General features: G+C 45.9%; 1 protein-coding gene across 1 annotated transcript in view; it reads right to left on the bottom strand.

Annotated features, from left to right (window-relative positions):
* The window catches only part of LOC122392223 (opioid-binding protein/cell adhesion molecule homolog), a 50,614-nt gene that overhangs the window by 9,226 nt on the left and 26,984 nt on the right, over positions 1 to 14,404 (bottom strand). Inside the window, exons 6-7 of the mRNA XM_043386853.1 lie at positions 3,987 to 4,074; positions 2,523 to 2,563 (exon numbers count right to left, since the gene is read on the bottom strand). Coding sequence (XP_043242788.1) covers positions 2,523 to 2,563; positions 3,987 to 4,074 — 129 coding nt within the window. The remainder of the gene's footprint in view (positions 1 to 2,522; positions 2,564 to 3,986; positions 4,075 to 14,404) is intronic.

Below are 14,404 nucleotides of genomic sequence, written 5' to 3'. Positions count from 1 at the left end.
GAACGCGCGGGGCTGGGGGGGGGGTAAATTTTACCCCCCCTGTTATCTCCCGAACTAATGGTCCGATTTGGAAAATTCAAACGCCAATCGAAAGCTCTCATCACGAACTACTAAAAACATGTACTTAATTTTAAGTTTGAGGTCAAGGTCAAGGTCAGGTCAAGGGTACAAATTGCAAGTTTCTACAGTATCGGCCTTGCACCGTAGTTGCCGAAGAATGGAGTCATGGACTGAGACTGATCGCCCAAAACGTGTTCTTAGGCTACCAAGACAATATTCGTTGCATACAATATCATTCAGAGGTCAAGGTCAAGGTCAGGTCAGGTCAGGTCAGGTCACCAAAAAACAAAATATAGAAAAGGGCATGTGCGACACATGTTTTATGGGTCATTTTACTCATAGAATTCAATAGGCACACTCAATAAGTGATATGGACCACCTCTGGATGAATTTCAGGTCGAGGTCAGGTCAAGGTCAGGTCAAGTGAGGTCAAATTTTGAAGTTGGTTGTTAAGGCCTAAAAATGTGTCTATCTGATGCAGTTTTTCACGGCGAATCGAATGGTGCTATTTTTGTTTCCGTACGAGGTCTAGAACTTCCAAAAAAAACATTTTTTCAAAAAATTTGTGTGTCGTGACGTCATAAAATTTTGAATAACTCCTACATTTTTGAACCGATTCTTCTAAAATTTGGTATGTAGGTGCACATAGACCACTTCTCTGACATATATTCCGGTTTTTCGATAGACTCAAAATTTTGATTTTATAATGATTTTCCCAAAAAAGTCAGTTTTTTTAAAAATTTAGGCCGAAATCCAAAATTTTCAAAAAACCGAGATACCCATTTGATAAACAAAGTAAAATTACGCATAACCTTTTTTGTTACGTCTTGATTCCTTTAAAAATGAAGATGTTAGCGGCGTTTGAACTTTTGCCGTTTTTGAGCCGAAAATGGCGAACATGACGTCACTAAAACAACAATTTCTCAAAAATTTTCCGACGGATTTCGCTCAAATTTTCAGGGAACGTGTCAAATTGATGTAAGAAAAGGTACTGAAAGTTTGGCGGCGCTGCGCACCGCCGTTTTTGAGATATCGCAAAAATTCGCGAGGGGGGGTAAAATTTACCCCCCCCCCCAGCCCCGCGCGGGATAAAAATAAGAAACGTTACAGATTGCTATCAACGGTTACATGCAGTTCCATTACGAACGTCTAACCAGGTGTTTTTATTTTATTTTTTACCCGATGCTCGATGAATAAACATTTTAGTTACAAGGTATCTTTAAGCTGTAACAAAGACTCCGACAGTGTAACACATGGTCCTTTTTCTCTCTCCATACCAGGGCACATTTCCACCCAGTGAGCGGTTAAGTTTGCTCTTTCTCGCTAATTGTCGCGTTTCATCCTGCTGGGCTCGTTGGGATGTGTGAAAATGCTGCAGTAAATGTAAGGTCTATATCTTTGGCAGCAGGGGTGGTCCTGGACGGAGGCCCGTCTCAGCAGGGAGGATTGGTGATTGTGGCACGGTTTCTGCTACAAAAGGCCGTGCTTTCGGGTGGGAAGTAGCAACTTTACAGATATAAGCGAGCTGACGGAGATAACAAAGACCCGTACAGTTTGGATTGCAGTGCTTAAGGTAAGGTGCCCTATTGTGTTATGAAAACTCAGGCATTGATGCTGTCTTTGTACAAGAGCAAATGAACCATCAATGTTTAACCACATCACACCTAAATTTAGGTACTTATTTTGCACAGCACAAATTTCAAGACCTCAGGTAATTTCAGTTTTCACGTAACAGTAATGACATGAAAAATGCTACATAAACGTTTTTAATTTATTTACCTAAACAAACGACTCGCCTGAAAACTACCGACCTTGTTTTGGCGAGTGCTCAATGCCGCGTCGGTGCGGCTTTCTTCTGGTGGCCTTTAATTGTCAGCCTAATCCGAGCCGACCGACCGGCCGGCGGCCCACTGCACTCTCATCGGTTTCAATAAGTTTCCCATTTGGTCAAGCGGCTTACGCGTCTGGTAATCTCCACAGATCTGCGGTGGGCGTTTTTCCGCCCGCGCCGCAGCCTTCGCTTCTCTAGGCACGTTCGCCCGAGGCCATTTCAGCGGGGGAGGTGGAGGGGGCTGCCGGGATGCACTATCTAGTGATGAGACTACCGCTACAGATGCATTCGGCTAGAGCTGCGTTTATGTAAGCACACAGTTCACTCAGTAAAATTGAACATTAGCAAATTCTAACATCTCTGCAGTAACAAAAAGCTGCTAAGCACTTGAAACTCAAGCTGCGGTTACGATGAGCTTAAAAAAAAGACTAAATTCAGGACTATTGTTTAATCATGCCAAAGAACTTGCCAATCGCGCATATGCGAATGTGCACAGCATGAGACCATCATATTCCTGTAATGTATGTTTAAAACTCAAGATAATAAACATAAATAATTTTTGGCCCCGAGACCTCTATTGACTTTACCCGGGAGCTGTCACAAGCACTCGGTTTCGTCCTTGAATACTCACAGTTGACGGTCACCATCGTCCGCTTGCTGACCGGAGGCGGGCTGAAAAGACGATACAAATATGTCAACGTGTGCGAAAAATATGCACACTGCCGTCAGAACATCACAGCTTTGTTACTGTACTTTCTTACAAAATACTTACTTTCTAGGAATGCAAAATTCAATCAATCTACTGTTGAAAAATGAATATCTAAACTAGGAAATTATTTACACCATGTATGGAATATGCATCTTATGAGTTTTTTCAACACCACTAATATAAGTACACGCATCCCCAGTAGGGGAGAGTGGGGAAAGATGCCCAGGGTTTTACTATGTCATATATTATTCGAAAATGACGATCGGAAAGCAAAAACTTGGAGTTTCAACGGAAGCCGACATCATTTTTCTCCAACAATATCACACTTTCGTGCCTGAAATATGATAACTTTTTTTGCTATTAAGCTCTGAAGAAGTGAAAGGGGGCATCTTACCCCACAGGGTGGGAAAGACGCCCCCTGACGCTGGGGAAGATGCCCCCTGCACTATAAATGACATAAATGGGCACGTGAATCGCTTGAACGAATCAGTAGTCCCTTCGAGCCTGCAGTAGACACCAAACGTCATCGTAAAGGCCCTCAAAAGTAGTCGTAAGGGGCTTCAGAGGTCATCGTTAGGGCCATCATAGTCCAGCGCGGCCAAACAAGCCTCCGTGGTGGCGTTCGGAGACCACTGTGGGGCCCTTATAGGTCTTCATGATGCTCGAGGGCCCTCGAGCCCATCGTGGGGACCTCAGATGCCAGCGCGGCCCGTGGAGCCAACGTGGGAGCCCTCAAAGGATGTCGTGAGGGGCCCTGGGGCCAATAATGAGGCCCACAGAGACCGTCGTGAGGGCTCTCAGAGTCGGATGCCGCCCCAAAAAGTCGCTGTGTGGGCCGAGAGACCGGCATGGGGAGCACCCGACCGTACTGGACTCTCAATAGTCCCAGATCGGCTTTTGTCTCTCATCACAAGTATGGAATAAATGATTTGACGGGCTGCTTGAAGGACAGCCTACGGATTCAGGGGGGCGTCTTTCCTCATCAGGACAGGGGGCATCTTACCCCAAGGAACCGAAGTAACATTAAATCAGTACAATTTGTTAGCCATAAAACTACACCCTGAAACAAACTGCTTGGGACACAGTAGTACACGCATGTTAATGTATCACGACTATTGCAAGGGACGTAAAAATTATCTACCTTCTTTGATATGTACAATGTTTTCACACCAAAATATTTTTTGAAAGCAGCAAATAAAAAACATGCAATCACCAGCCAGCCGTTGCCCAACTGAGCTTCACAAATTTTTGTGCAGTTAACAAGGCAGGCTTCCGCTTTACGCTAAGAACATTAATTTCCAGCTTCGATTCTTTGTTTCGCCGCTAGAGGGGGTGGGGCGTCTTTCCCACCCTGGGCACCTTACCCCACTCTCCCCTACAACTTACATGCCGTTGTTTGCGATGCACAGGTAGACGCCCATCTCCGAGCGTGTCACTCTTTTGAGCTCCAATACTTCAGATGTAACGTGGGTAACTGAAACAAATTAAAGCCGTCGTTGTAAGTAACAAAATTACACTTTTGTTTAGTGATCTTGTACAATGTACATACATTCAGGAACGGTGAAATTTCCGCACTTGTAGCGGAATGCTTAGTGAGATCTCGCATGTCTGACAGACCTGCGAGCTCTCACCAAGTTTGATCTGCGAACAGACGAGCCAATCCGACCATTCCATCGCACAGTTCAGAGCAGGTTTCAGCACAGTTCAGAGCAGTTTCAGAGAGCAGTCAGAGCAACCCATTGAGCGCTAGCACCGGTAAGAAGAAGCGGTCGGACCCGTCCACAGGTCAGAAAAGTCAGATGGGGTCTCTTTCGCCGACCGGAAGAGCTAGTCGAGACTACCATGGGGAGGTGGTTGTCCGTCCATAGCCGGTCAGCAGATCCATTCCACTACCCCGGTCAGATGAACTTGTCCACCGATCATAGTACTCCATCTACCTTCAGTCAGAGATTCCCAATCCCCATCCACCGGTCAGAGTACGCCGTCCACCGGTCAGAGTACTCTATTCAGTATCCATCGTCAAATTACTCCATCCACCTTCAGTCAGAGTACCCCGTCCACCGGTCAGAGTACTCTATTCAGTATCCATCGTCAAATTACTCCATCCACCTTCAGTCAGAGTACCCCGTCCACCGGTCAGAGTACTCTATTCAGTATCCATCGTCAAATTACTCCATCCACCTTCAGTCAGAGTACCCCGTCCACCGGTCAGAGTACTCTATTCAGTATCCATCGTCAAATTACTCCATCCACCTTCAGTCAGAGTACCCCGTCCACCGGTCAGAGTACTCTATTCAGTATCCATCGTCAAATTACTCCATCCACCTTCAGTCAGAGTACCCCGTCCACCGGTCAGAGTACTCTATTCAGTATCCATCGTCAAATTACTCCATCCACCTTCAGTCAGAGTACCCCGTCCACCGGTCAGAGTACTCTATTCAGTATCCATCGTCAAATTACTCCATCCACCTTCAGTCAGAGTACCCTATCCACCGGTCAGAGTACTCTATTCAGTATCCATCGTCAAATTACTCCATCCACCTTCAGTCAGAGTATACCCCGTCCACCGGTCAGAGTACTCTATTCAGTATCCATCGTCAAATTACTCCATCCACCTTCAGTCAGAGTACCCCGTCCACCGTGTTACCGCCGTAGGCCAACAATAACAAAAAGAACATCTGAAATGAAAACGCAATATATTTGGATACTGGTTTTAATAGTAACAGAAGTCGCCTAGACGGGTAACATGAACTAAAACAAAGTCAAATCAATTCAAAAAACGACCATATCTATCGAACAAGTAAAAGCAAATAAAAACATGAAACAAATTTTGAATTATCTGAACTCTCATTCACGTGACCATTTCTCGGTGATATTTCCAGAGTTGAAAACGTTTTGAAAACCGTTCAATGACATATTCAGTTTATGTTCGATCCTTCGTACGAATTCGGTATTTCAATTCGAAGGGAAGCTCGATCGTTTCCGTTCGTTTTCTTCGTTTTTCGTTCGGAATTTCCAAAGCTCAGCTTCTCAAACGTTGTAAGTTGTAATGCTGTGCTAGCAGCGCTAACACTTCCGCCTTTAAAACTACTCATAGGTTTTAACCTTCTCTACCTTCTCTAGATGGAAGCAAAACCACTATCTTGCGCACAGGGCGCTGTATCAGCTTACCCCCAGTTAGCACCGTGGCCGAGCGCACGAGACCATCTTCGCTCCTTCGCACCACCTTCACCAGACCAAACGGCCATTGCCCCCGGGGAACGGAGGCATCAACGACAACGACAATATCGCCTACTGCTACATTTGATCGAAGGCGCTGATCTGCAGTTCTTTCTTGTAACAAAGGGATGTATTCTTTTCGCCATCGTATCCAAAACTGGTCTGCCATATATTGCGCTTGTCGCCACAATTTTTTCCCAACTGCGTCATTTTTATCAAATAGGCCAGCTGGAATCGAAGAAGATCTCAGCAGTAAGATATCGTTGGGCGTCAGGGGATCGGGGTCTTTTGGATCCGCAGACACCGCTGTTAAAGGGCGACTGTTGAGTATGTACTCCACTTCACATAGAAACGTTTGCAAGCTTTCGTCAGTCAACTTTTGCAGATGCAGTATAAAATCAAGAATTTTTCTCACGCTTCTAATCATGCGCTCCCAAGCGCCACCAAAAGTTGATGCTTGCGGGGGGTTGAAAATCCACTTAACCTGCTTTTCTAACATTGCCGAATGGATTGCGTCACTGTCAGCCAAAAGGTCCAACTCTCTACTTAGCTCTCGCTTGGCACCTACGAGGTTCGTACCACGATCAGATCTGATGGTTCTTATTTGTCCTCTCCTCGCAAGGAACCTGCGAAATGCACAAATGAAGGAGTCGGCTGAAAGGCTGCTGGCAACTTCAATGTGTACAGCACGAGTGCTCAAACAAGAAAAGATGATACCGTATTTTTTAACTTGACTTCGCCCCCGGGCTACGAAAAACGGACCAAAGAGGTCAGTTCCAGTACTTGAAAATGGCGGCTCCAGAGCACAAATGCGGTCAGGAGGTAAGTCGGCCATCTTTTGTGTTTCCGGCTTGCGCTTCATTCTTCTACACCGGACACAGTTTCCGAGGACCCGTCTTACCGCGCTATTTCCTTTTAGAATCCAATACGTCCTACGTATTTCTGAGAGGACATGCTCTCTACCTCCATGCCCTACATCTTCATGTACCTTTTGTATCAACATGTCGACGACCCTCCCTTTTGCCGGAAGAATAACAGGGTGTTTAGTGGTGTGCTGGGAAGAGGAGTGCCGCAACCTGCCTCCTACGTGGAGGAGGCCGTCGTGGATATAGGGGTCCAGTCGGTAAATGCTGCTTGTTCTACGCAAAAATTCTGAGCTTAAATCAGTCAGTTCTTGCTGGAACGTTGTATGCTGCTCGTGTTTGAGAATGACATGCTCAGCTTCTAAAATGTCCTCTGGCGCAAGGCGACGATTATCACTGGTTTTCTTCCTAAGGTAAGAGCGTATGCGGAGTAACCAGGCGACCGCTCGTGTCAGACGTTTCCACGACGAAAAATAATTTATGCATCTACGTATAGGATGGACGTTGTCTGCAGCATTATTTTGTAACATGCACGCGGCCGTCGTGACCTTTTTCACCTCTGGGTCGTCATCTGGTAGATAACTATCAACGCAGTTCTGTTTTGGTAGATCTCTCGTCTCCCAGAGGAATTGCGGGCCATGCTGCCACTGCATATTCTTAATAAACATTGACGGGTTCTGACCACGAGAAACATGATCAGCGGGGTTGTCGGCTGACTTCACATGATTCCACTGGTCGGGCGTAGAGCCATCGTGAATTATGGCAAGTCGATTGGCCACAAATACGTGAAATCGTGATGACACATTGCAGATGTATCGAAGGACTGCGGTGCTATCCGTCCAGAAGAAAACACGATCAATTAGAATTTGCAAGGCTCGAACTATTGAGCTGTTAGTCTTCACAGCAAGGGCGGCCGCAGAGAGTTCTAGTCGGGGTATTGTCACGCTTTTTATCGGTGCTAGCCTCGATTTACTTCCCACAATGCTGCATTCGATTCTTCCGGAGATGTCGACTAACCGCAAATAAGAAACTATCCCATATCCTTTCTCACTAGCGTCGGCAAAATGATGGAGCTCTGCTACTGCTATTTCGCCAAGAAAAGACGATTTAAAGCAGCGCCTAATCTTGAGCGTTGATAAAAGTGAAAGATGCTGGAGCCATTTATCCCATTGGTGTCGTAAGGTGGCTGGTATGTCATCGTCCCATCCTAGCCGTATTCGGCTGAGTTCCTGTAATAACACCTTCGCCACCATCAGACAAGGACTTATCAAGCCTAAGGGATCATAGACAGACGCTACGGCTGACAAAACTCCTCTTCTAGTGCGTGGCATCATTGACAGACGCCTGACGTCCACATCAAATCCAAAGGAGTCCTCTTCCACATGCCAGCAAATACCAAGCGCTCGTTCGCAGGGCAAATGATCTTTACACAAGTCCAATGATTTTACTTGCTTCGAACGATCTGATATTGGCACGGCATTTAACACTTTTCTGCTATTGCTAACTATTTTAGCCAAATGGAATCCGCCCATGCTACACAACGATCTGAGTTCTGTTATGAGTTCGACTGCCTTGTCTTCGCTGTCAACGGACTTAAGGCAATCATCGACGTAAAAATTATTGTATATAGTTTGAGAAGCTTCCTGAACGAAATAATGACCATAATCTAGAGCCGTGCGACGAAGTGCATAATTTGCGCAACTGGGGGAAGATGTAGCGCCAAAGATATGTCTTGTCATTCGATATTCTTCCGGCCGAGCGTTCAAATCATTGTTTGGCCACCATAAAAAGCGTAACAAGTTACGATCTTCCTCAGGGATAAGAACCATCATAAACATAGATTCTATGTCACCCATTATGGCTGTACGCTCCTCCCGGAAGCGTGTCAGGACGTCCACCAGTGCATTTGTCATATCTGGTCCTTGTAACAGCACATCATTCAGACTAATGCCTCTATAATTCGCAGCGCAATCAAAAACGATCCGTATCTTGTCTGGCTTGCGATGATGATAAACACCGTGGTGTGGCAAGTACCACGTCTTTCCTTCTGCACCCGAGTCTTCCGCAGGAACCTTCTCCGCATATCCTTTGCTGCACATTTCTTGCATTTGGGCACTGTAATTTTTGAAGAACAATTCGTCTTTAATACATTTTTTCTTTATCGATTCCAATCTTCTCTCGGCCATTACCCGATTACTAGGAAGAACTGGTTTTCCACTTCTTAATGGTAAATTTACTTGATATTTGCCATCAGCAGTCCTGGTACACGACTTGTTGATCTGAACACACCACATCCTATCTTCGACAGATAGTCCCTTCTCTTCTGTCGCTAAGTTGTCAATAATGTTATCCCATTCCTGGGACACCCACAAACTGTTAACACTCGGACCTGTTCCATGTCCAATTCCACTGAGAATCCAGCCGAATCTAGTCTTAATGGCAAATGGCCCACCATTTCGACTGTTGACAACTTGAAGTGGTTCCATTGCTAGAGCAGCATTGCTTCCCAGCAACAGCCCTATTTCCCCTTCTACTGGAGCTATTTCTACCCCTGCTTCATGTAAATAATGCAGACTGGCAGTGCTCGTGGGAACATCGTTCGAACTGACGGGAATATTTTTTAATGTCAACAAAGGTGGCAATGCTAGGCAGTTGTGATCGTATATATCTTTAGCCACCATCCCTCTAATCACATAACTTGTCAACTGAGTTCGCTGTTGTACTGTAGACAAGGTCATTGTCGTTGATTCTGTCGGATTGCAGCCTAGCTGATCTAGAAGTTGATGCGAGCAAAATGAATGTGTGGATCCAGAATCCAAAAAGGCATTGGTTTTTACAGTCTTCCCTCCTAAAGTTACCAACAGTGGAACAACATGTAATTTGGAACCATGTACCGACACGGAAGTAGAACAAGTGTGCAGCGACATCGCTTCATCCCTCTTGGCCCCGGCTTCTTTTCTATGCAAGGATGTGGGATGTCGTCTGTTACAAATGCGACACGTCTTCCTTTGCGCGCATGTGGCTGACATATGTCCGCGCTGCAAACAACCATAGCATAGGCCATGTTGCATTACAAATCGTTGTTTTTCTTGAGTAGGACGATCACCCAGTGCGCTACAATCAGCGATGTCATGCGCCTTATTGCAAAATACGCAGTGCATGCTTGGTGATGAACTGCCCGCAGACGTCTTAGGGATCTTTGATGGCACATTGCTGTCACAATAATAGCTGGACGATGGACATGATGGCGGAAGAAATAAATGTTTCCCATACCAGTGATTTCCCGCTATTCTCGCCATTTTTTCAATAAATAGCACAAAATCTTCGAAATTTGGGATTCTACTCTGAGTTTCTTCTATAAAATCCGCAACATCACGCCATTTATCAGCAATGTCGATAGGAAACCGCCGTAGAATATGTCGTATGGTGCTAGCGTCCACCTCTGCCATGCCATGGGGAATGCTTTTTAGCGAGTTGAGACACCCTCTCAAGAATATAGCAAATTCGTCTAACCCATTTACGTCATCAGATTGAATGATAGGCCAATTAATAATTGTAGCGACCAGCGATGAAACCACCTTTGTTTTATCACCATACCTCTTATCCAAAAGGCGACGCGCCTCCATGTAACCTTCATCCGGTGGCAGATGCAGGCATGTTTTGACGATGTCATTTGGCTTCCCAGTGGTAAGTTGCTCCAAGTAGTACAATCTTTCATCATCAACATCAGTCTTCGACGCTATGTTGCTTTCAAACTGTCTCAAAAAACTTCCATATTTCATTACATCACCATCGAAAGTGTCCATATTCAGTTTTGGTAGATGCATCCGTCTGAACACTTCGCAGGGATCATTCATCTGGGGTACTTTCGTATGGGGCTTAGGATTCGAAACAGCCGGCTCGCTCTGGTCGGTTACGTCGCTTGTTTCGCATTTTCGATTCGTTAACAATGGTTTGGGGCTACTTTCATATTTTGTAAAGACTGCCTGTTCAGCTTTGGATTGTTGAATTTGCATCTCAAGATTTAATTCTGACAGTTCCATTTCCCGTTCACTTATCTGCTTTTGCAATGCATTTCTTTTTTTCGTCAACTCTAATCTTGCTTCCAGACCTGCTGTTCTAGCTTCTTCGATGACAGACGAGCACAATTTCTTCCCAGATTGAGATACGGGAGTGCTACAGTGGTATTTCGATGACGTTTGTGATGCACTGTCGCCAGGCAAAACTTCATCACAAAGTACGTCTGAATTTTCAAGAATTTCTGAAAGGGCTTCCATGATCTTCTGGTCTAATTTAGCACGATCGGCCAGGCACAAATGTTCCATGGTTAAGGTATCTCGATAAACGAAGGTTACTGAACTGTTATCTGTACAATGTTACGTATTAAAACTGTTACCGCCGTAGGCCAACAATAACAAAAAGAACATCTGAAATGAAAACGCAATATATTTGGATACTGGTTTTAATAGTAACAGAAGTCGCCTAGACGGGTAACATGAACTAAAACAAAGTCAAATCAATTCAAAAAACGACCATATCTATCGAACAAGTAAAAGCAAATAAAAACATGAAACAAATTTTGAATTATCTGAACTCTCATTCACGTGACCATTTCTCGGTGATATTTCCAGAGTTGAAAACGTTTTGAAAACCGTTCAATGACATATTCAGTTTATGTTCGATCCTTCGTACGAATTCGGTATTTCAATTCGAAGGGAAGCTCGATCGTTTCCGTTCGTTTTCTTCGTTTTTCGTTCGGAATTTCCAAAGCTCAGCTTCTCAAACGTTGTAAGTTGTAATGCTGTGCTAGCAGCGCTAACACACCGGTCAGAGTACTCTATTCAGTATCCATCGTCAAATTACTCCATCCACCTTCAGTCAGAGTACCCCGTCCACCGGTCAGAGTACTCCGTCCACCTTAAGCCAGAGTGCATACCTACTTTGTCCACCTTCAGTCCGAGTTCCCGTCCACCTTCAGTCCGAGTCCCCGTCCACCTGCTCCGCCCCGGCCAGTCCCGTCATCACCGGCCAGCGGCAGCGGCAGCGGCCAGATGCTATCGCGAGCCGGCCGCTCTTTCAATAAGGGCCGGCCAAATTTATCGCCCCGATTCTAAGGCGGCGCGGTGTGCGGCCGAGATTTTACATTTCAATGATTTTGTTGGCGCGCACCATTTCCGTCGCGGGGGGCATTGGCAGGTGAATGAGGTGGGGTTTCCACACCGGAGCGGCGCCGGCCCGGTCACCGACTAACGCCTAACTGTATCTGGATGGCGGGCGATTTGAGAGTAACAGGACTGGGCTGTGGAGCTGCAATCTGTGATTGGTCAGTTGTGTGCATGGAAGACGATATGGCGTCACGGAATTGAATGTGATACGATTCCGATTGGAGAACGACATGAGGGCTCGCGCCGCCGCTTTGGCCTACTGCACGTACGAAATATGCGCCCCATGCGTTTAGATAGATTACCAAATTTGCATTTTTCAGATTTAGACGGTGTTAAACGTTGCGGAAAATAAACATTTCGGCAGCGGGTGGCAGCGGTCGTGCCGGAGGCGGAAATTGTTTTCGGAAGCCGTCACTGATCAATAGCCGAAGAAGGGGAGAAAGGATTGTATCGAACGGATGACGGACAGCGTGGATCAAAAACATATCTAAAGGCACAACATAACGATAAGAGTGGCGTATGCCGAAAATGCTTCAGCGCGCAAAAAAGATGTTTAAAGGGACCCTCCCACCTTAACATTAGTTTTGAGTTGAGATAGCCAAATTGGTGGCCATGGCCTGAAAATACCGGTTTGGGCATTCACAACATCGAAAAATGCTTTAATTCGGAGATATGGAATTTCAAACTTGCAGTTTTCGGATTCTAAGGGGCTAATGCATTGGTATGCCCCCTTAGAATTTGTGACGTCAGCGGAGATCTAACGATTTTTAAATCTTTTACTAAAACGTTTGGCAGCACGCGGTGGTATATGCTGCTTTGCGCGCAACAAATGCCGCACTTTCAAATAAAGTCGCTAGGAACAGCGGAGATCCCAAAAAGTAAACAAAAGTAAAAGTCTAATATCTTGAAAACCGGTGAATATTTTTCGATGAAATTTGGTAGATATTCATTTTTGCTCTTTCTGAACCGAGCGACATCACTTTCATGCCAATTCATTAACTTTTTTGAAGGTGGGAGGGTCCCTTTAAGTACAACTTTATAATGCCTTTTTAATGCCCAATTACCTGTCGTTATAGGTATCCCACATATCACCTGTCGTTGATATCTCTCACTCTTATTGCCATCATTGTTCTGTGTTTGAACTAATGTAAGTTAACCAAGTCGTGCAAAGGGTTCGATGACTCCTCGGAGCACCGTAATGGCTTTATGGTGCCCCAGACTACAAGGCGATAGATTCTCCATTATACCCGGTGCAGTGTTTGGGATTCAGCCCCGGGAGAATGTCTGTTTTGGTCGTAAAGCTTCCCACGCAGGCCATTTGGAGACGTTTGTTTGCTCTGAGCATTTCTGTGCTTAGATGATCACCGTCAAACTAGAGCCGGCCACGTTTTTTTTTGTAGCGTGGCCAGGAACAAAGAGTGATATCCAATTATTGCCTATTATTTTTAGTGTCACAATTATGATTCATCAGGGACATATGCCAAATAGTGGTCACATCATTGGACAATGACAAGTGTGTTATTCAGATGACAATTTTAACACCTTTGACTACTCCTACCTACTTACATCGAAGCTGTTTTCCTCTGGGTACCAATTCACAATCCACTGGTGGAACAGCGCAACTGGGATGGGGCAGACTGAGCGAGCCTGCGCGCCCCGGGCAGGCGGGAGAGACCGCCGCCGCCAGCGACAGGCGCCCCGATTTATTCCCGATACCCGCCAGATACAAACTTTCCGACATGAATGATGCGGCCGATTTGCATCTGTATGTGGCGCACCGGGCGAAGTGGCGGCACCTGGCCGTCGCCGTGATGAACCGACCGGGCGGATCCGCCCCCACCCCCGCCCCCGCCCCCGCCCGTCGCCTCTCCGCCTCGTGGGGAGTCGTTCAGTGCCGCCGCGGGGTTACTCCTGCAGCCTTTTCACGCCCAACGTGGCTCGTTATGTTCTGCAGGATGATGGAGTGACATCGTCAGTGGTTGGAACAAATGACCGTTAAACGCTTGTGAAAAGAAACATCAGTAGATCATTCTAGTGGTTAGGAGGTTTATTTGTTTTGCCACCGGATCTGTGCTAGGCATTTGAAGAAGCCTGTGACCAAAATTGCTCGGCAAATGTTCTTACCAGTTACCAGAAACAAGAAGTTAGAGCTTATATATGATAACTGTAGAATGCTCACTTGTACCTACAACCGTTTATGAATTTTGATCACATTTCAAGCTTCAACACCCACTATCGCACGGTGTGCTGCATTTATTCAGTACAACTGTGTTAGCATAAAAAAACGGTCGTTTTGTCCCATATAGGTAACTTATAAAGCTCACACTCGGCGTGGTGCAGCAAATTCACCAATCAATCCGTAAGCTGAGTCTTCGTCCTTTTCGCCCCACCAGCATCAGCAGCCAGACTCATGACAACGCAGTCCAGCTCTGTGGGACGCCACTGTTGACCACGGACAGACTCCAAACTTCCATGCATCCCGCTCGAGCGCTACTCCCCCGTATCGCCCTCTCGACCAGCAGCGGGTCGACCGCGTCCAGCTCGAGCCCCCAGAGAG

Source organism: Amphibalanus amphitrite, unplaced genomic scaffold (assembly GCF_019059575.1).
Source record: "Amphibalanus amphitrite isolate SeventyFive unplaced genomic scaffold, NRLGWU_Aamphi_draft 000475F_arrow, whole genome shotgun sequence".
NCBI classification, from domain to species: Eukaryota; Metazoa; Arthropoda; class Thecostraca; order Balanomorpha; family Balanidae; genus Amphibalanus; species Amphibalanus amphitrite.
This window is presented reverse-complemented; position numbering and strand designations above follow the sequence as displayed.